This window comes from Macrobrachium rosenbergii, chromosome 2 (assembly GCF_040412425.1).
Source record: "Macrobrachium rosenbergii isolate ZJJX-2024 chromosome 2, ASM4041242v1, whole genome shotgun sequence".
Taxonomy (NCBI): domain Eukaryota; kingdom Metazoa; phylum Arthropoda; class Malacostraca; order Decapoda; family Palaemonidae; genus Macrobrachium; species Macrobrachium rosenbergii.
The window spans coordinates 30,941,665-30,963,728 of record NC_089742.1 but is presented as its reverse complement, the minus strand read 5'-3'; the positions used below and the strand labels follow the sequence as shown (position 1 = coordinate 30,963,728).

The window sequence follows — 22,064 nt, the reverse complement described above, 5'->3', positions numbered from 1 at the left end:
AATACTTATGCCACAGTAGGATTATTTGTGTATAATCAAACAAAGGTCTTTAAGTGCAACCAAAACACAAAAACTGGAAAATGAAACGCTCCAACAACAGTTTTTATAAGTACTGTTTATTTTATAAATATATAATGACATAGACTCTAATTACTCAATATCAAATGAAAAAATTATACAATAACAATCATAAGTAGGCTATTATGAAATACTGAAGCCCAGCAGTTTCTTATACAGAGACATGTAGGAATATTTGAATATTTACAGCAGACAGTTATGGGGCCTAACTTTTCCAAACTACTCATATGATGGAAGAATTAAATGCAAAATTACCAGGATACCTTGAATAAAAAGGACTGGAAAACAGTATTGTGTTATGACATTCTAGGGGAAGGTGAGTAGCTAAAAAAAAAAAAAAAAAAAAACTTCAAGTATGTAAGTAATTGAAACTGGAAGAACTTGAAAATAATAATTTCTTTTCTATACCATCCTTGCAAGATCTTAGTCCCAACTTCCTATGGGCTCTGTATACATAATCTCCCCCTTTGTCAAAGAAAGATTTTCCAATCAATTGAGCTCTACATCCCTTTGTCCAAATAGGTCAATGTTCTTCCTCTCTATGTGAGGAAAATGTGTAATCACCTAAGAGAGTTAAAGAGTTTATCACCCAAGAGACTCAATACAGAGTTCAGCTAAGAGACAAATCGAGCTATCATTTTCCGCAATTCAAACCATGCTGTATGCGAGTCTCATTACCCAGGAAGACAAAGGCCACATTGCCAGTTTGATAAACAAGAAAATTTTGCTAAAGAATAAATTGCAAAATACTTTTCTAAACTTACTTATAAAGTAATCTGCAACTGGAGAATTAGTGGGGTTTAAAGTTTCCGAACATTTTATCAGAGCAAATACTGAAGAAATTTACAGCCTGTGCTTTAATAATTAAACATGACCCTATCTTTTACCACAAACGAATATATAACAAATATATTAGTCAAGAATGAGAAACGTCAGTAATATTAATGCAGTTTTAATTAGGAAATTTAAAGACACCACCTGCATGATGCTTCAGATAGTGGTATACAGTACATATTAAGTATAGATTCTGTACAGGGCATAAATGAGAACAAATATCAGTAACTATAATAATCATGAGAATATAACAGAAATTATGAAAGCCTAATGTGCACATCAGCTCTCAAGAGTAATCCAGATTATTTATTGTCTATTGACATCATTATAGTAGTTTAAACAATCTATGGGGACAAAAATACCTTGACTTTCATGGAGCTGGCCCAAAAGAATTCATCTAAAGCAGGAACAATTTCAAGATGTTGCACAGACAAGAAAGAATGTGGCAAGGAAAATGACAGAAAACAAAACAAGTGAAAATCAGATAAATTACCAAAGGCTCCTTTACTACTGTGACCCAGTCAAGATGTATAGTAGACAGTGCCCCATAATAAGAGGTGTAGCAATGATAATAAATGAGACCTGATGCACATGGTGCATCTACCATTATAATAAAAAAAATATTTGCCTTCAAGATGGAAGCTTACCAGTTACTAAATTTATCAGAAATGCCATTAAAATCTTTGGTTCCAGGCATTTACTCAAGTTCTTACTGTTTAGTTTAGAGAAATAATTACAAGTTGGCTTATAATTAAGAGTAGTTTTCAGTTCACAAAGATTTTCAAAAAGAAGAGTCTTCCATATCTGATTTTCTGAAAATGATATAGTAATGGAATTTCTTAGGATATTAACTGATGTAAAATACTCAATGACAGTACAGAACTGAAAAGCATATCGGTACAGCTTCTTCTTTAATAACTTCATAACCTGCACCAGGAACTCCCCAACTCCTGAGAAACAACTTCAAGATGACGAAAACATTACAGCACACACTTCAACCAAACTTTGGTGCACACGAGAATTACAAAAGTTTGGTAAGGAATAGCAAGCACTAAACAATCTGCATTTACCTTCAAGATTTGAATGGAGGAAAAGCCACAAATTATTTGTACACACAGTACACAGACTGAAGGAATGTGCATGTTCTTCGGTGAGGCCAGTAAGAAAGCAAAGAACCACCCGGCAAATATTATGCAACAAGCTTCAACACAGTCAACGACTAAGCTCTTGCCTCCTGCTGCACCTACTTTTATAACACTGCATCTTCCATTCGTATAAAACTTATAAAAATATATTTATAGCTGCTACAGCTCCATTATATTGTTTGCTAACACTAATGCAAAAATAGTAGAAAACTTATCTTTCCACTCTCAAAAATTTGATTTTGTCTTTAAGCATCAGGTCTGTGAGGATTAGCCAGCCTGTAGTATGCTTAAGCATAACAGACTTTTATCCCATCAACTTACTTTTACTGATAATGAAATGTTTTGTATTAACAATAAGCTGACCAATATTGTATAGTTCAACTGAAGAGCTTATGACATTCTTATAATTATAACAAATACATCAAAATTAGGAATTATATAAAGCTTAACATCAATAAAATATGTAATAACAAAAACTGTAAAGCTATTATAACATGTAGTACTTTAGCTCTGTACAGTATATCAGTTTTCTCACACAAGAAATGAAGTAAATCAAAAGTAAGTTAACATCAAAACTCAAACTAAAACACTGGGGCATCTTATTCTACATAGTCCTTCAACTAAATTTCCATAAGGTATTAAGCAATAAACTTATTCATCCTCCAATGCACATTTCTTGAATAACTTTTTCACTTATGCATCTCAAAGGTAAGTTCACAATACACCTAAAATATGTTGGTACAGTGATCTTCTAAAAATGGATATTAATACTGCAGGAAGGCAACAATTGAAAATGCAAAAGGAAAACTTTTATAATAAATCTATACCGAAGCAGATCTGACAAAATTTTCTTTTCTAACTCGAATATGTATAGTATCTAATGTGATATGCTAAGATTAACAGCTTAAGTATGGAATATAAATCACTGGAATACATATCTTCAAGGCCATGAATTTAACAATTGGTTTAAAGATCAATAATCACTATAAGTAGTTGTGGTTGTCAGGTTAAGAAGGCCTTCAATTTACGACTTACAAAGAAAGGCACAAAATCCATCACTGATTTCTGAACAGCAGCATCCCTGATCGTGACTCTAATGGAAACATCTCTCGCACCAAGAGGAAATCAGGCATCGATGCAACTGGCAAAGCACTTCTTGGCAGCATCTCTTGCATAGGGTATGTACGACAAGGAGTACCAAGTCATTGCTAGAAACTGAATGATCACTAGGAGTAACGTCAGTGCTTTTTTCTTCACCTGAAAGGAATTAAAAGTGGAAAATCTAATTCATCTGACCTCTCAATAAAAATACTTACTACTAACCTAAATTGTCTTTATAAATACCTGTACATGCAGTTTACACCTTACAGAACTTGCATAGTTAGTTATAAATGATTTGTTTAACCAGGCCTCTGGCAGAACTTGCATAAATAGGAGTACTTGCATAAATAGGAGTACTTGTGCATGCTGACTGACTAATTGAAAGTTACCTGGCATTACACATATACATTACAAATACCAGGATCATTGTGTAATAAACCTTCATAATTATGAATGATCAAACACATACAGTTTGTGATGTATTTAAGGGTTTATCCTTTGCAATGAGTCTTTCACACTCTAGACAGGACTAAGGGCCCTTTATACCATCACTTTGGCTCCAGCTGCATTGCCCTTTGCATTTTACTTTTCCTCTCCTCCCTTTGCTTGCTTCCAACCTTACTACTGTAATCTATCTATCAAGCTTAAACCCTTTTGGGGAGCCCTTTGAAAGGCTGGAAATGTGACTAAATGCTATTGCTCAGCAACTTAATACAGTAATTATAAAAATAAAAATACTGAGGTACTTACAGCAAATGCTGCCACAAGAGTCAAGATCAAGGCAGTAAACATGATGATGGTGGCTACAATGCGTGTCTTGGAGAACATTTTCTTCAGTTGATTCATGGGCCCCATAAGGAAGCAAGTACTGTATTAAAAAAAAAAATCAACTGAGGAACAGTAATAAGCATAAGAAAATTTCAACAGATTGCCACAAAACAATGTACAATTGAATAATGCTTTCAAATATGTCATCAAATATTTTATTCAAAGACCCAACACAACCAGCAGTGTTGAAGTGAATGAGGTCTAAATATTCACTGAATATGTCTACAGATCTTACCATCCATTTTCTTTCCTCTTCTTCCTTCCTTTTGCGACTAACATTACTAATATTGCCTTAATGCAATAATACAGTACATTTGCTTTATGTGGTATATTAACTCTTAAGGGACAGATTGAGCTTCAGTGTGAAGTAAAACAGGTTTGGGGAGGTGGACGGACTGAGCTTCAGTGTGAAGCAGAATTACGCACCAATGTTATGGTAATAATGATTCGAAACAAAGGTGCCAATACTTCTATATGCTATAAATTCACTAATGGCAACTTTTATACAGACGTGAGAGTTAGGCCAGTATCAGTAATGCATGTGACTTCAAAGGGGAAAGTATTGCATCTCTCTCTCTCACATGAGTCTTTTTGTAAATTTGCTTGTAAATAGACGGAGGGGTTGCTGTTGTTTTTTGTTTTTGTCTTTTACGATAGTATGTCGGTTGTAAATGTAATTTTACAAAGAAAATTGCAAAGAAATATTAGAAAAAGCATGTAAAAGTAAAAAACAGTTACTGAATCTTCCTTCTCATAAATTTACATGAATATTTTACAATAAATATGCCAAAAATTTGTTACTGATTTTATTTCTTATCTGTTTTGATATTGTGTGAGCAGTAATAATAATTTTACAAAATACAATAAATTTATTTATGAGAAAAAACATATATAAGTTGGTAAAATTTACGATTATCTTGTAAATGAGGCCCCACAAGGGGTTGTAAATAGCCATTTTCAACTTCTCGTGGAAGGTAGGGAAAATTTTTTAGAATTTTTTTATTTATACAGTGTGAATGTACGTGTCATTCTCTTTCCATTGATGTGATTTTTTTTTTTTATTTTGCCAACCTCAAAGTTTCCCCGGTCTGGGGTGCTGCACGTTGATAAATTATGCCGTCCCTTAAAGGTTAAAACTTATCCCACACATAATTGTAACCCTACTACTGTACATACTTATCATCTCAATACGTCTACCTTAAACTGACTGCAAGTCCAGTATTAAAAGACATAACCCAAAACATGGCAATGCTGTCAGCAAGAATGGAGAACACAAACAGGGATTCTCACAGGTACTTACCTTGACAGAGCCATTATATTTCCCAGTGTGTAAAAGATGCCGAATAAAATGACACCTTTAGGAAGGAAGAACAGCGCAGACCCAAGGATGGAGAACAGGAACCCCAACCCAAAGCAAATAGCAAAGCCCTTCACTCTCGTACTCCAGCTTAGGGTGGAGCTGTCGACAACCTGCAATAGGATTAAATACATTTCAATTTGTAAAATAAAATTTCTTGCTTTATGTTTAACAGAAATATGAATGACCGCAGTTATAACTTACCCCTTTTTTTATAAAAAAAAAACTTACAAAGTGACGAATATTGGCCAACATTTTTAAAACTTAAAAAGATGTACCTATTTCATATGAACATCACAATTTTAAAATAACACAAAAACAAGGCAAGTAAAAAAAAAAAAAGAGTCCAAGGTGTATAAAAATCAAATAATGAACAACCACTTAAGTGTAATAAAAATAAATGAAATATGAAACAGGACATCAAGGCGGAACTTCAAGTTGGGTACATGGTCTTGACAGAAACACCTGTGCAATAAAACATTAAATCCTGTGCAATGAACATTAACTTTCTACAAGTTCTGCCATGTGTTGCATAACCAAGAAGGGAATGGTGTGGATGCTGAGGAGGAGGAGGAGGAGGAATACTGATTATAATTATAATGATCACAGTTGGAAAGATAGAGGTCTACATAAGTCAATCAGTCATAGCAATAAACAATATCATTACAATAAACAATGTCATTACAATAATCAATATCATTACAATAATAAGTATTATGTACAGAGCATACCTTTAGAAAAATGTGAAAGACACCAAAAAACTTTTGACATTTGATAAACTCATTTTTAAACATTTTGCAGCTATAAGAAACACTTCAAGTTTACAGGTATGTAAACTTAAAAGTCTTAACATTGGAATTCAACCTGCAATAAATACGTTCCTTTTATCACAAAACAAGTGCTTGCAAGCTTTTCAATTTCCACAGTTACTTAAAAGTACTTAACTTTACCTCAAAAGTAAAATATCTCAACTCTCTTAGGGAAGGCCTCCAGTCCTAGAGGACCTATGAAAATGTTAAGTAACTCATGCATAAAGGCAACTTGCTACTGTAAACAGCACAAAGCAAACGTCATAATTATATCATACTAAATGCATAACTAACAGTCCACATCTTCCCACAATTCCTTAGAAAATCAGTAAACCTCTGATCAAATGATTTAGCAAGCATTTATTTTCCTCTACTGTAGGTCATTTGCTTCCTTTGGGGTCGAGTCTCATTCTTTTTCCTTCCTTTTTTTCTAATTTCCTTCAGGTCTGAGCTTGACCCTAATATTCTCTTGCCCATCCCATTGGTTCAGGCATACAAAAATACAACTGCTGACTAGACTAGAAAGTGCCCACGCAACAGATTCCCCACGTGAGGTGAGGTGGGGGGGGGAAGACTGAGAAAACTGAAGTAGTGATAAACAATATAATAAAAGAATAAGTTAGTAGTAGATTTCTATGTTCACAGAACATGAAAGGTTAAAAGTCTTGCAAATGGTTTTTACAACCTAAAAAAATTGACAAACTGCAAAACTGGACCTGAAAAAAATCAAGCTTTGTGAATAATGTTACATTAGTGTCCAAAGGTAATTTGATCTGGTCATCAACCAAATTAAATTTAGTTTTATGTTTTGAAAAAGACCACTGGAGGTAAATCTATCGACTGGTTATCCTTTTACAATCTTTGTAAAAAATTTTAACAATACATGCAGTACTGCCAATGATTCTCCAAGTAATCCTTCTTCAATGTGGCATTCAACAAAAAGTTTTTTCTCAATCATTTTAATACCATTTCCCCAAGCCAAAAACTGCTCATAAAAAGATTACTCATAACTATATCAAAAGCATCATAATGCATGCATATCATTTCCAATACCATTACTCTGCAATCTACTCTAATTGAAAATGACACAAAAAGGTCAAGCACTAAACCTGATGTGCTAAAATTTCCTTTCATGACATACAGCCTTCATGAACAATATACTGTATCTTATACTGTATTTGAATCTAATGGAAATTAAGTATTGCACAGCATTTTTTATGCTGGGTCATTTTCCAACATACTGTTTTATAAAGACACAATAGATACAATAAATTTTGTAATGTTTTACAAGATCTATCATGAAACTTAGTGAGTAACAGCTATAGTCATTTTGTTTAAGAGCAAATCATAATAAAAACATATTTAACAGCATGCACATGTATAAATAGAGTAAGGTGACCCATGCAACCACAAAATGAATGAAGTAATAAAGAGCCTCTTGAAGCTTGTGATACACCCCTATATCCATTAAAGAAAACATATATAACTATACTAAAATTAAAAGCTTTTTAATAATGATTACAGAACAAAACCCAAGGGACTTACACGCAATAGGGGCGTGTCCTCATCCTAGAGCAGGAAGAAAGAGGTGAAATGTTTAGTACAAATAGTTCTCTCACGGCCTCAAAACTCGGTATGCAGCACACCACACACCATCTTAAAACTATTAAGACAAGAAACTACTATTAAGTATACACCACAGTCACCCACACTGTGTCAACAAAACCACACCAAACTAGCCAGACTACAGTAAGAATGCAATTCACTGATGTTGATGTAAAATCAAAGCGCACACAAAATTGAAAACTCAAAACCATTCACTGGAGAGCAAGTTTTCCATTTACCCATGTTGCAATTTCAGAATCTAAAATACTTGAAATGCCACTTGCAACCTACAGCAGCAATGAGTGTAATATTTCGCTGTAAAATAAACTTCAAAGAATGGTTGGAATAGGTTGCTTTCTAAACTAGGTTACTAATTTTCAATGGTGTAGAAACCTGTCATTGTACTATAAGGCATCAAAATTCCAACTGCTTATATGATAAAATAAACTTAAGAGAAAAGATATTCAAAACAAAATAAAAAATAACACTGAAGCAGTAATCTTTTGACAACACTAAAATACATACATAATGAATTTAAGCACATATTTTGCTATAGCTCTTTCGCAGTTACTACTTATGACAATCGATTCTCTACACGATTTAAAATAAGACTGAGCACAATGAGTAAGTAAATAGGTAAAGTCTCGTGTACAATGTAAATTGAGTTTCCCCTTCAAATCAACAATTTCCAAACAATACTTTGCACAACACAAATGCTACATAGCATACAACAGACCTGAGTGATGATATTTCCCCTTTCTTCTTCCTCCTGTTCCTCACCACTCAAGGCTTTTCGTAGTTTGTCCATCTTTTTCGCTTAGTAAAACTCGCCCAATATCTGAAAAAATATAAGCTGTCATCAATGATATGAAGCATATTATGGATGTAAAAAATCTATGTAATTTACTTATGTTTACTCAACTGAAGTCTTGTGAGGGTTAAGATTTTTTACTCTGTGGTCTGACTAAATTGAGGTCTTGTTAAAAACCACCTCTGTCCACCTATTTGAATTGAGTGAAGACAATCTAGTCCAGACAAAGGGACAAAAAATCGCTGATACAATTAAGTCAGTCTAGCTAAAGGTTTAGTCAGGGTTGTACCAAAAAATGTTGGAATCTGAATTGGTAAAACCAAAAACTACAAAACGTTACTGGCTAATTTGAATAATGAGAAGTGACTGAAGGTTCCAAAGGAAATTTTGGACTGCATTCTCTCATAAGGAACAGATATCTCCTCCCACGTCATACATGGATTACTGATCCTGCACTGAAAGCCCAATTCTAGCACAAAGTGGTTGCAGTTAGTCAGGCTGCAGCAATCTATCCGTATTTCCTTGCTCAGGTCATTGACCTCTTGTCAAGTGAGTCTGATTTTTTTTATGCTGAATCTCACTGACTACATCATGCCTAGTACTTCAATACCAAACCGAAAGGTACAGTATGAGTATTGGGATACAAGATGAAGGAAAATGCAAGTGAAATGGACGTGTCCACAAAACAATGATATTCCTCTTTCTCAAAACAGGTCATAAATAAACAATACAGGAAGTTCCCGGTTTACAACGGGTCCGGCTTACGACGTTCCGAGGTTACGTCGCTTTTCAAATACAGGTTGACCATCTTTAATCCGGCATCATTGGGACCTGGAGGGTTCCGGATTAGCCATTTATTAGGCTAGAATACATGAAACCTAGTAGCTAAGCACCTCATCTTAGAATTAAAATATCCCATAAATCAGTACAAGTTAGTTAATAAAGAAAAGACAATTATCAATACAGGTAGTGCTCGAGTTTGCGATAATTCGACTTACGATATTTGGCGTTATGATGGGGTTAGCAATTAATACCAGTAAAGTATTTAGGAAATATTTTTAGATTTCATGCAGGCAGCAGGTACAATCAGGCAGTAGAGAGAGACCAACTTACAATAGAAAAACTTCTTTTCCTCCATCTCTCTTTATTCCATCTGCTGGTTAAAACAGTAAAAGAGAATGATAAAATTATTGTTAGTAACGTTATACTCTTGCGTAAATGCGTACAGTATAGCCATAAACAACCGAACGGGAAACTGTTGTTTTGCTAATAATCGTATCGGATAACAACTGTTTTGCTTGTATTTCAACCATCGTGACAGTAATACACAATTACCGTAGTTATGTTACAAATGACGTTAAGTACTTTGTACAACAGGACTGATATATTTTTTTACACTACACCCTTATTCGCTTTGGAGAAAAGATCGGCAGGGAAATATACTGCTACAGTAACTTTTTTGCTGTGTTGGCTGAAGCTGAGAAACAATGTTCAAGCTACTAATGACTATAAATTATCGCATCGGCAACATGGATGAAACTCTGATAAATAAAACTGGAGAGAATATATTTTAATCAAAACTACTGAGCATGAAAGAATACAAATTACTACTGTTTTCACGCTGATAAAAGATAAATACGTAAAGCTCGTATTACGATGAAATCAAGAGAAAATACCGAACAGAATCTTGATTTTTTTTTTTACACAAAACAAACATGCCCCCAAAACGGCCAGCCGCGATTCCCGCGAACATCATATATTAACGAAAAAATAGCTAAATTAATTTCACAACGAGACATATTTTAGTTATATTTTGACTTAAAAACACTTCGTATAATGAAAATATCCGTGTTCCAAATAAATAAAGTATCCATATTCATTTACGCTAACTTGAAGCAAGAAAAGCGCTTTCAACTTAGTTAAATGCAGCGAAATAAACACTGTGATATCGATTCCTAAAACAAAACATTGATCGCAATTTATAATACAAAAGCAATATGAGAATATATGCAATTGGAAACAATGTAGTAAAGCATAACTTTTTAAAAGATCCATGAAAAAGATGCACATTCGTTATGTTGATGTTTATATAATACTGTTAATATGTGAATAGAGTTCAGTATAATGTAGGCTAGGCTACCAGTTTGTTGGTGCAGCACACTGCGCCACCAAATCAGAGCGGCTGGTGAGCGAGTTAGCGCAGCGACCCGGGAAATTTGAAAATTAGTGCGGAAACATTAGAAATTACTCTAGCCGAAATTTGTGCCGGGTTACTGATTGTTCAGGACTACTGATTGCCGGATTAGTGATGGCCAACCTGTATATTCATCAAAAATTATTTCCCGGTTTACGATGCATGTTCCAGGGTTACGCCACGTCGTACGCTGATCCGACGGAGGAAATATGGCTCCAAAACGGCAGAATAATCAAAATTTATAAAACTCAATAAAAATGCAGTTTACATTGTTTTCGATACACCCAAAGCATTAAAAGTAAGGTTTTCTTAGGATTTTTTATGATTTTCGACGATTTTTCAGTTTACGATGATTTTCAGTTTACGACGCGGCGTAAAAACGGAACCCCCTTCGTAAACAGGGAACTGCCTGTACTGAACTTAATACACCTACATTCTGGTGGGACACTGAACCCTACATCAGGTTGGGTTACAACAAATTACTGGCACTTGCATAATTTCTGGGATGGTTGGAGGAGGCTAAGTAAAGCAAGGCACCCTAGGTTAGATATGATTAGTCAGATTGGGCTAGGTCAGAGTGTGTCCTTGTAGTTACCATTGTCACTTCTTCAGTATTTGCATTTGTGTATAGTTTAACAGTTTATTTCATATAAAACTAGAAACATTGATACAGTTATTTATAATGACCATTTCATGCAAAAATCTAAAATTCTTTTGTTCACACATGTTACCATATTAATTTGGAGAATTCTTCAAGGGTATAAAATCAAATGTGCTATCTTATGGTAATCTTTTTGATAGTAAACATTAACCAAAGATAAATAATTTCTCTTAAGGTTTTGTGAATCAGTGAGTACAGTATCATAATTCCACTCATCTTCAGTTCACCGGGTGGTGTTGGTTTCATGGAATTTTTGCCTCAATTAGTCTTGGGCCAACCATGTTTGACTGTCTCATTAATGGTGACCACCAGTGATTTTTTACAATTTTTTCCATATGGTAACAATGTTATTGCCTACTGCAATTTTCTTTTTCAAATTTGGTGTCTCTGGAGTCAGTGTAGAGTCCTGAGTGACAAAAACCTGTGTACTCAGGAAAGAATAATGGGTAATCCCACAGTTTACGGGTCCAAATTCACTGCATTATGTAAAGTCATGATCACACAGATTTTTTATCAAATATTTAATGAATCATGGAAAATAATGAAAAAATGAGCAGTTTACCTGCTTACAGAAGCAGATATCGTAAAAAAAAACAAAGAGAATAAAGGGGGAACGTAAATAAACAAAAATATGTCTTGGGGGATACAGACCCATAGAATTTTGAGAAAATTGTAAATCTCTGCTCCTGTAAGCAGATAAACTGCTCATTTTTTCAGGTTTATAAAAAAAAGCAGCTGCTGAAGAGCAAGACCCTGTGCCAGGTTCCTATCTGGCTCCTGGTTCCTAAGTGCTCACTCCACATAGTTGCGGGCACACTACACTGCTCACGTGAGGTGCAGAACTTTATTCCCTTTGTTTTTTTACAATCTGCTTCTGTACGCAGGTAAACTGCTCATTTTTTAGCAAATGTACTTCTGTTTGATGATCTCTTGAAAGAAGAAACTGTAAATAGGAAAGGAAACTTAAACACACACACAAGGGAGCAATGAATTTGGACCCCTGAACTGTAGGATTACCGAGTAATGTACTTTATGGTCTACCAGTTTCAACAAATATAAGGTAACAGACTGTGATCAACCAATAGTTATGTGCAAGGGAACCCTAGCACCGTGCACTCAGCACCTACACTTACAGTAGGTGGGGCTTTTTAGCTAGTGTAAAGCAACCTTACATTCCTAATCATGCTCAATCAAAGCAATAACGCAGCCTAGTTCAGCCCACCACATACTAATCACTTTAAACTGGGTAAAAATGCACAATGAGGTTAATTAATAGTTACAGAAAATATTAGTTCCTCATTGGACGGGTGGGTACTGTTCTCAGCTAGCACTCTGCTAGGCCCGCGTTCAATTCCCTGACCGGGCAATGAAGAAATAAGAGGAATTTATTTCTGGTGATAGAAATTAATTTCTCGTTATAATGTGGTTTGGATTCCACAATAAGCTGTAGGTCCCGTTGCTAGGTAACCAATTGGTTCTTAGCCACGTAAAATAAATCTAATCCTTCGGGCCAGCCCTCTCTAGGAGAGCTGATAATCGGCTCAGTGGTCTGGTTAAACTAAGGTACACTTAATTTATAGAAAATACTGCATAATATATGAAACCTTGAACTTTGTGGCATGAATATTGTAACCTGGAAAAGCATATATATATATATTATATATAATATATATAATATATATATATATATATATATATATATATATATATATATATATATATGTATATATATATATATATGTATATATAATGAGCGTACGTTTAAGCAAGGAAAATTTCGCCTCCCTAGCCTGGGTAATACCCTAATGATAAGGGCTCCTAATGGCTACTAAAATACAGAACAGCACACAAGATTCGACTGCCAGACATAAACAGGAATACACATAACGAAGGAAAAGCCAAGAAAACACAAGAAAAAATCTGAAAACACTCACCCGACAGTAGAAATGAACTAATCCTGTTACTGGTTATATCGTATCGCACTGTGACAGTCGTTCACTCAGGTGATAGCCAGGCATAGCCCCCTACCCACTAGTCCCCCCCTATTAGATGTTTACTCAATATTCTACACATGGCAATTAGGTATAATTTCTAGTAAAGAGTCTCGCTAAACAAGTTATCTATGAACGTTTTTCATCTCAGTCGTGTTGTATTTGAATGATTTTGATTGTTAATACATTTATTATCTTATTTAAAAATAAATATACAGATTTTAAGCTATTTTAAGGAACGCTGATTATCAGATGAATATGGCATCAAAATGAGAATTCGCCTGAATACGTGGGATTGATGCGTGTAGAGGGTGGAATTAATATTCCTAGATGTTTGTGTTAAGAGACGTTTCTTTGGTCTTTTTCGAGATTATTTTAAAGTAAAGTTGACTTTAATGAATGCCGTAGCGTAAATTATATTAAAGAGTTAAAATTAAATATATTTAAGAAAATATGATTATCCTTTAAGCCTCAAAAGACACTATTTTTATTATTTTTTATTGAATATGAATAATTTGCGATCTTTTAGACTCAACGGTTCCATACGAGACTGATAAACAAAGGAGGACCTTTTAGAATGCGCTTGTGCGTCGGTGGGATTCTATCTCGTAGATCTCTGTGTAAACTGAAATCAGTCTCGGCAATTTTGTTGTAGCACTTTGGTGTTCTAACGTTATAGCTGCTGTCTTGAATGAACGAAGACTCGGAAGAAGGAACAGTGAACGAAGAAGCAACAATGAACCAAGAAGTAACAGGGAACGAAGGAGCAAGAGGTAAGTTAAATACACTAGAATACTTATGTTTTCGAGGCGAGTTGGCTGTAGGCCTCCTAACCTTGCTGTATGCCGAGGGAATCGATATATATAATTCCGTAGGCAGCTCTATTTTTAGTGGAGGCTAATGTAGACAGAGACATGTAAACGGCAGAATGATTAAAATGGTGGTAAATAGGTTATTTTTAAGGAATGAAAAGATGCTGCTATTTACTACGTGCGGTGATGACTTTCGACGATGTCGGAACCATAAAATCTCTTGAGATGTTTTCTGGGTGGCGACCTCAGCCCTAAGCCGCTAAGGTAGTTTGGAAAATGGTCGTGGTTGAAGTTTTTATCTAGTGTTAACTTAGAGGCTTATGTAAGTTTTTCATTATAACCGCTGGTGATACTAAGGAGGCTGTCTGCATGGAGATGTTGTTTAATTGAACAATATCCCATAGCCTAGAAAAGCACGCAATACCTAGGTCAAGGTCAGCACAGATCCTATCAGTCATGAAGAAAACAATGAAAAATTCACGGCGGGTATTTCTGCTTATGGCAGTTTCTTAATGGTTTTTGGAGTAAAACAATTAATGTTAATTTTTGGCAGTCAGCTGTAATTAACCTAGAAGTCCATCCAACAAAAGGGTTTCCTCTGCTTCTTCACAAGATAAGCACTGTTACGTCTTTTCGGATGGTTCAATATCCCGTGAAGCAAGTGCAATACCTTGGGAACTGGTTTTCTACCTGGAGCTTCAGACACTGGCAGTGCATTTGTTTACCCATTGTTTGTTGTGGCCCATGGAATGTCCCTATTCGTGTTTAGTACTGCAGGCGGAGTTTACCATTTGTTAACAGGTTATTGCACTTGCTGCTTTTTTGAACCGTTGGCTGGGCGTAACCGTGCTCATGTCTTGTGAAGTATACTGTATGGAAACCCCTTGGATGGATTTCAGGGGTTAATTTCAGGTTAGTCAGGCCGACCGCCAAGAAGTGGCGTTAGCTCTGGCTCATCAAAAATTGGTGGACCATTCTCACTAACCACTGTCGATACCTAACTTAGTTCTACCCAAATATTTATTGAATCATGGAAAACACACACAATTGAGCAGTATATCTGCTTACAGAAGAAGAGGTTATTACAAAACAAAAACATGTCTTATTGCACATTGCTGGATCCATAGTTTTTTGAGCAGAATGGTGACACTCACTGCCTTATCCATGTTTTGAATGATTCTTGCCTTCAGCATGTACAAATGGCTGCTTGAGCAAGACAGCAATGCCAGGTTCCTGGTTAAGCACTCACCCACAAACACAGGGTCCATGCTACACTAATCTCTAGTTATCAAGCTTTATTCCCTTGTTTTTACAATCTCTGCTTTTGTACCCAGGTAAACTGCTCATTTGTTAAAAAATACTGAGTGGCTACATTGAAATCGGAACCTGACCATTGCCAGTTTTCAGTTCAGGACCTACCACACAGTGGCAGCTTGACAAGAAAAATTGGTGGAGGGAACAACGCAAATGTTAACAGTTTAGAATTCTTTATCTAGAATTTGAATGCGGTCATTTTTGCGTTTCTGATTTCAGTTTTTAGTCGAAAGCCCTTACATGTTTTGAATGATTCCGAGTAATTTTGCAGGTTGGTATTTTTAGGGTTGAGGTGAAATTTTACCCCAACCCTAGTTATCAATTTTACCGTCCCTAACCAGGAGAACCTACTGGGGGCTGATTACATATATAAAAACACATACCGGGCCTTCTGACTTTCAGGACCATTCGGAAGTCAGTTCTGTTTCTTTAAGTGGCAAATTGAGCGGAGATGGATGAGGGCCATGTTAACAGGATTCTGTGCTAGGTCACCGGGTCTCGTGGTTTGGGTCAAAGGTCCAACTACTTACCTATACGGAGGTATTTTGGTTGTTGCCCCGGTAAACTGTTAACTACCCAAATATACTTCTGTTTGCAGATCTGTTGAAAGAAGAAATTGAAAATAGGAAAGAAAATTTAAAAACACAAGGGAGCAATGAATTTGGACCCCTAAACTGTAGGATTACTGAAAAGGGTGTATAGGCTATGATGCAATGTAGGTGAGATAACTTGAACAAATTACTGAAATGTGAGAAATATACTGAGGGGCTGGTACAAAACATATTGTCTCGCAGAGCTTTTCTGCATAAAACCGTAAAAAAAAGATGGTGAATTTTTCAAGTTAACTCACCTGCAGTGCATCATATACACCGTTTTCTTTATTGTTTAGTCAAATAAAATATGATTAAGATATAGTGTCTCTGTGCGGAGCTGCTCCTCTTTGCAACAGAAACATATGCTTGTTACTACTATTTCTTCTTTGGCTAGTATGACTACCAGTATGTAAGTAACTAGACCATGAGTAGTATTTAGTACTAATCACAGCTGTCAGAATTGGTATAGAAGAAAAGTTTTAAAGTTCATGAGATAAAACAGTTGTGTTCTGTAGTTGAAAATTTCTTTTGCAAAAACCCATGAAACATGTTATCATATGTAGGCTATTATATATATGATAAGACCTGTTTTTGGTGGCTAATTGTTTTGCTAATTTATCTTTATTTTGCAGGGTCCTTTAATGATGAAGATAGGGAGAGGCACAAAAAACAGCAGCGGTTGTGCAATAGCCTGGGTTCTCTATTGTCAGGCATAGACAGGAGTAAAGTCAATGCCAACACTGCTCCCAGTAAGAGTAATGGTAATTTATCTGCAGCTGGTTCAAATGTGACCAATGACAGAGGCCAACAGATGGCATCTACTTTGGGTAAGTACACGTTAATTCATGAATTCAATTTTTTGCAAAACTTTAAAACACCTGCCAGACAGAGATCAGTGACATCCCATAAATGACAGATATTCTTCTTCACATGAGGCCAGTGGCAATTACATCTTCCTTTTTTGTGGAATTCCATGAAAATTGAACTTTTTTGCCTTTTATGTGTGGTGTGGAAGTCACCAGATGTCTGGGAGCAGTTTATAGCTGGAGGTTTGGTAGTGAGTGAGTCAAGGTGATAAGGCATTGGGTGCAAGAATGGGAGGGACAAAGGTTGATTGTGTTTGGGGTAGCTGAAATGTGTAAGGGTAGAAGGCAGAGTACTTATAGCATCATGGAAACAGGCTAATCCTCTCAAGTATCTCCCCATCTATGCTGGATAAGGAGGGTCTTACTGCATATACTCTATAGGCCTATATATACTTCATCACTGCATCTTGAGTTTGTTGCTTCATTTATAAGTACTAGTATAAATTTTTGTATCCTTTGTGCCTTTCACCTCTTTTGAATATTGCAAGATAAAATTGAAATGCAATTGAAAATGGAATATTAATCATATCTTTAATTGCTTATATATGCTTGCTTCATTTCTGTTTAATAATTGCTGCAATATTGTTATTATTTAAGTTAATGTGGGTGGCTAGGGGTGGAGTATACAAACCAGGGCTTTTTATCACAGCTCCCACCTCAAACCCCCAGCTTTTCCACTGAGGCCAAAGGAAAAAGTCCTTGGAGACAGTATGTGAGGGAAGGGTATTCCCCCAATTACCCTGCTTCCCTATAGCCACCAGTTAACCACCTTGTTACCAGCACCAGTGACCATCACAAGCTCACACTGCAGGAGACTGCTCTAGAAAGGTTGTGCTTTGTAAACTAGGAAAAACAAAAAACAATTTAAATTTTATATTTTTGAGGTGAAACGTATCCTCCATCATTAGCTTTATCTGCAGCTAATTGGCACAGGTTCAACAAGTGTTAAAATTGAAACATTTGTTAACAAGCGAATGCTCCCAACAGATACTTCCCCACCCTTTAGGGGGTGGGGTTAAGACAGCGAGTGTTTTGAGTGTTCAGTCATCTCTTGTCGGTGAATAGCCTATGGCCTGATGTGTAGACAGGTGCTCTGAAATTTTTGCTTTTCGTGTTACCAGTTGGATTGTGTGGTTTTGGTCTGTAATTGGCAACATGTATGATTCTTCTGTATCTTCCTCTTCGAAATCTGTTAGATTTTGTAAGGTAGGTTATAAGACCAGGTTGAGTAATTGACATGCATATTAAGTAATTGATGTACAGGCAGTCCTCAGTTATCAGCGTGGTCCGGTCCAACGGTGTGACGATAAGCGAAAGTTGGTCAGGAAATTTCCTATCTAGATTCTCCTTGTGCCTGGACATTCAAGACATCCAAGAATTTCTGAAGACCTTACTCCAGTTCAGAGGTTGCACCATTGTCCCTTAGTCCCATATAGTTACAGTGGACCCCTGCCTATTTGTGGTTCCAGATTCGCTGCTTCACCTATTCATGGATGTCTCTGTGGAACATATATACACGTTATTTGCAGAAAATTTGCCTATTTGTGGTTTTTTTCATAGAGAGGGATTCACTAATTACTGTGTTTTCACATAATTTTCATGACTAAATACACTTTTTGTGATGAAACTGTTAAAATAATCTGGTATAAGCATTTTTTGAGGGATTTTTGGTGTTTGAACTATCAAAATAGGGTTATAAGCATTTTTAGAGTGGTGTCAAATATTCGCGGATTTTAGCTATTAGCAATGAGCAGAGTTAGTATGCATCCTCGAATACGGAAATTGGACTGTACTTCAGACCATGAATAAAGAGATACAGTAAACCCCCGTATTCATGGACTCATGTATTCGCCGATTTCTCTGTGGAATGTATCTACCCATTATTCGCAGAAAATTCGCCCATTCACGGTATTTTTCACTGAGAAATATTCACTAATTACTGTATTTTCATGTCATTTTCATGACTAAATGCACTTTTTGTGATAAAACTTGTTAAAGTACTCAGGTATAAGCATTTTAATGGTTTTTTTTTTGTGTTTAAACTATCAAAATAGGCAGTTCTAAGTGTTTTTAGAGGGGTTCTAAGTATTCGCGGATTTTAGCTATTTGTCCGGGGGGGGAAGGTAGCGGTACGCATCCCTGCGAATACGGGGGTGTTTACTGTATAGCCTTTTGCGTTATAGTCACAAGTAGTCAAGACTACCCAAAATGGTATAATCTGTAATGCTACCCAAAATATTGGTGATTTATAGAGTGAAGTGAAGCAGTCAAATGTGGAAGGGTTGTGGACAAATTGTTCCCCCAATCTGCAGCAATTTAAACCTTGACACTCTAGTACGTGGTCATCTTCTCCAGTCCATCATCTTCAAGAGTAGCCAGCTTTCCATCATCGGGTTATTAATGTTAACCCCAGAGTGCGCCTTCATGACATTGATGGAATTAGAGGACATGTCAGTCTTAAATCATCATTTTTAAAAATATCTCTCTCTCTCTCTCTCTCTCTCTCTCTCTCTCTCTCTCTCTCTCTCTCTCTCTCTCTCTCTCATTTATATATACTGTATATATATGTACCCTGTACTAGTACCAGGACGTTGGAGTCAGAACAGCGGAACAGGAAGTTATTATTGAATTACGGGAGTCAGAGTCCTTAAAAATGTTCTGACTTCTGATTAAATAAATGAGAGTATTAATTTTTGATGGCACTGTATATTCTGCTTTCTTGATAATAAACTCTCCAAATGTTATTTTCATTGGTCACAGTTTTGCTGAACATTGACCAAAGTGCTAAAGGGAAAGAGGCACTAAGATAGCAGTTGACTTGCACCACGGAATGAAGAAGTTATAAGCATTGGTAACTCAGAATCAGAGTCATTCTCTTCAAATGAAAATTTAGTCTTTGAACCACCGAAGTAAATCAATGCTTCTTAAAACTGAAGAGCAACCAGCAGATGTCCAAACAAAGAAATTTGGGAGGATATTTCAGTTGGAGTAAAACCAGCAGAAAAGTATGACCATGCATCAAAATCACAATAGAAGAAACCATCCCAGCTTATCCAGAGGTCATTTGGGATATAGCTAGAACTCTAACAGCAAGCCACCCACCCCAGTCAGTGTTGAGAGACTGTTTTTCTCCACTGAAAAGAAGGGCTTCTGTTTATATGAACTAAGTTTTAAGTAAACATTAAATTTGGATCTTTTACTTAACCCCTGTGCTCTAGGCATAATGATTTTTGTAATGAAAGTATTTTAGGGATGAACTTTTCTGCCCTTTCCAGTTTAATTGTAATTTCATTTAATGTAACAAGCAATTTTTCAATTTTATATTTAGACAGTACTTTCCATTAAAGAAAGAATGGTTATATGGTTATATTTACCTAAGTAAGGTTATTTCTTTAACTATTGATCATTTGTCAACTTATTAAGGTATTAAGTTCTTTTTTCAAGTTTTAACTTACGATCTCTATACGTATGTAATTAGATGTACTGTGGATTGAAATTTGAGCAACAAAGGGAAGCTTGTTTTTATTGTAATTCCTTGAAGTTGATGATTTAAAAGTGTCACCAATAATCATCAAGTTCCAGGAAGTACAACATGTATAAAGGTGCCTCAAATGCTTAAACGATGATGGTGAATGTAACAACAAGCTAAGCAGGAAGTCATTTCATTATGAGGTGTTATATAGACTGAATAATGGTATAACAGTATGCTTTAAGCAACAAGTATGCCAGCAGTGTAATTCCTTAATGTTGGTAATTTTACAGAATTTAACAACCTTTAGGAAGTACACTCAATCCAAAAAGCATTCACGTTCTTACCAATTCAAAAGACTGGATGGAAAATTCATTACACATCTCTTTTGACCAATTGAATAAAGGTTAGGAAGTTCTTGGATAAACATAACGGCCAAGAAAACACTGAACTATAAACATAAAGGTGCGTGTCACATAACTCCTTGAAGTTGGTAACTGAGGGGCAACCAACATTATCAACCTCCCAGGAAGCACATCTTCATAAAGAAAAACGAATGTTAACTCCCATGCTTTTGTTGCCTAGAGTAGCACAGGCCTTATGTACAGGTTGACGATTATGAATTGTAATTTCGTCTTAACCTGTCATATAGCGTAGCAAGAACACGGGAGTCTTGTATTGTAAACGTTGGATTGAAATATTAGCCACAAACAGAAGCTTGTTTGAAGTTGGTTTAAAAACATAACCAATAATCATCAACCTCCAGGAAGTACACAATGCATAAAGACACCCTTAAGACATAATTGATGATGAGTGTGATGATAACCTAAGGTGAAAATCATTTCATTCAGAGGTGTAATATCGAGTAAATGATGGTTCATTACATGTCAGATAATAGGTATACCAGCAGTGTAATTCCTTAATGTTGGTAATTTTATTGAAATTAACAACCTTTAGGAAGTATGCTCAATCCATGAAAGCGCTTGTTCTCATACCAACTAATTGGATGGAATATTTATTTGACATCTCATTTGACGAACTGAGTAAAGGTTAAGAAGCTCTTGGATAAATGTAATGGCCAAGAAAACATTGAACTATAAACAGAAGGGTGCTCATAGCGTAACTCCTTGAAGTTGATAATTTAAAAAGTTTAACCAACAATTATCAACCTCCAGGAGGTACATCGTTATAAAGAAATATTGTTGTACAGATTTGGAAAGTACTAGTACCTTCCTATATATTGCATGAAAAAGAGGGTCCCATTTCATGTGGTATAATTGGATTTTACCAGGCAGCAGACCATCGAGTTCAGGACCTAAGAAAGTAGAAGTGGATAGCTGGGATGCTCTAAAATTCAGTGAGCGCCAGGATAATGATGAAGTCAATGCAGGATGGCTCGAAAGTGAAAAGAAATTAGGTAAGCTCATTTTATTTTTCGTAGCTAATATCGTAGGAGGGTGTTTGATAACATTAAATTTCCCCTTGCCACTTGCATCATATTCTTGTTCTTTATCTGGTTTGCCAATATATTTTATAATGTGGAATCTTCTGATTTTATAAAAGGCATTGTCTCCTTGTTTTGATTTTAAGGGAACT

General features: G+C 35.7%; 2 protein-coding genes across 4 annotated transcripts in view; one reads left to right on the top strand and one right to left on the bottom strand.

Moving 5' to 3' along the window:
- Window positions 1-95: 95 nt before the first annotated feature.
- LOC136844699 (vesicle transport protein SFT2A) lies at window positions 96-13,485 on the bottom strand. Of its 2 annotated transcripts, XM_067113948.1 has the most exons (6): window positions 13,358-13,485; window positions 8,494-8,595; window positions 7,698-7,721; window positions 5,287-5,456; window positions 3,909-4,026; window positions 96-3,314 (listed from the first exon to the last, which is right to left on the bottom strand). In XM_067113948.1, the coding sequence occupies exons 2-6, from the start codon at window positions 8,563-8,565 to the stop codon at window positions 3,183-3,185; spliced, it is 516 nt and encodes a 171-aa protein (XP_066970049.1). In that variant the 5' UTR covers window positions 8,566-8,595; window positions 13,358-13,485; the 3' UTR covers window positions 96-3,182. The 2 variants fall into 2 exon arrangements, with proteins under 2 accessions (XP_066970049.1, XP_066970054.1); XM_067113953.1 differs by lacking the exon at window positions 7,698-7,721.
- Window positions 13,486-13,966: 481 nt separating this feature from the next.
- The window catches only part of LOC136844619 (uncharacterized), a 47,527-nt gene continuing 39,429 nt past the window's right edge, over window positions 13,967-22,064 (top strand). The window contains exons 1-3 of one of the 2 annotated variants that reach the window (XM_067113905.1): window positions 13,967-14,187; window positions 16,766-16,960; window positions 21,760-21,885. In XM_067113905.1, coding sequence (XP_066970006.1) covers window positions 14,106-14,187; window positions 16,766-16,960; window positions 21,760-21,885 — 403 coding nt within the window. In that variant the 5' untranslated portion in view covers window positions 13,967-14,105. The remainder of the gene's footprint in view (window positions 14,188-16,765; window positions 16,961-21,759; window positions 21,886-22,064) is intronic. The other variant, XM_067113908.1, reaches the window with a different exon arrangement.

Excerpts from the sequence above, each read along its gene's own strand:
- LOC136844699 (XM_067113948.1), bottom strand. The coding sequence starts at position 8,565 with ATGGACAAACTACGAAAAGCCTTGAGTGGTGAGGAACAGGAGGAAGAA. Across the intron at positions 7,722-8,493 it reads GGGGAAATATCATCACTCAG|GATGAGGACACGCCCCTATT; the intron begins GTCTGTTGTATG and ends TTCCTGCTCTAG. Across the intron at positions 3,315-3,908 it reads CTCTTGTGGCAGCATTTGCT|GTGAAGAAAAAAGCACTGAC; the intron begins GTAAGTACCTCA and ends AATTCCTTTCAG.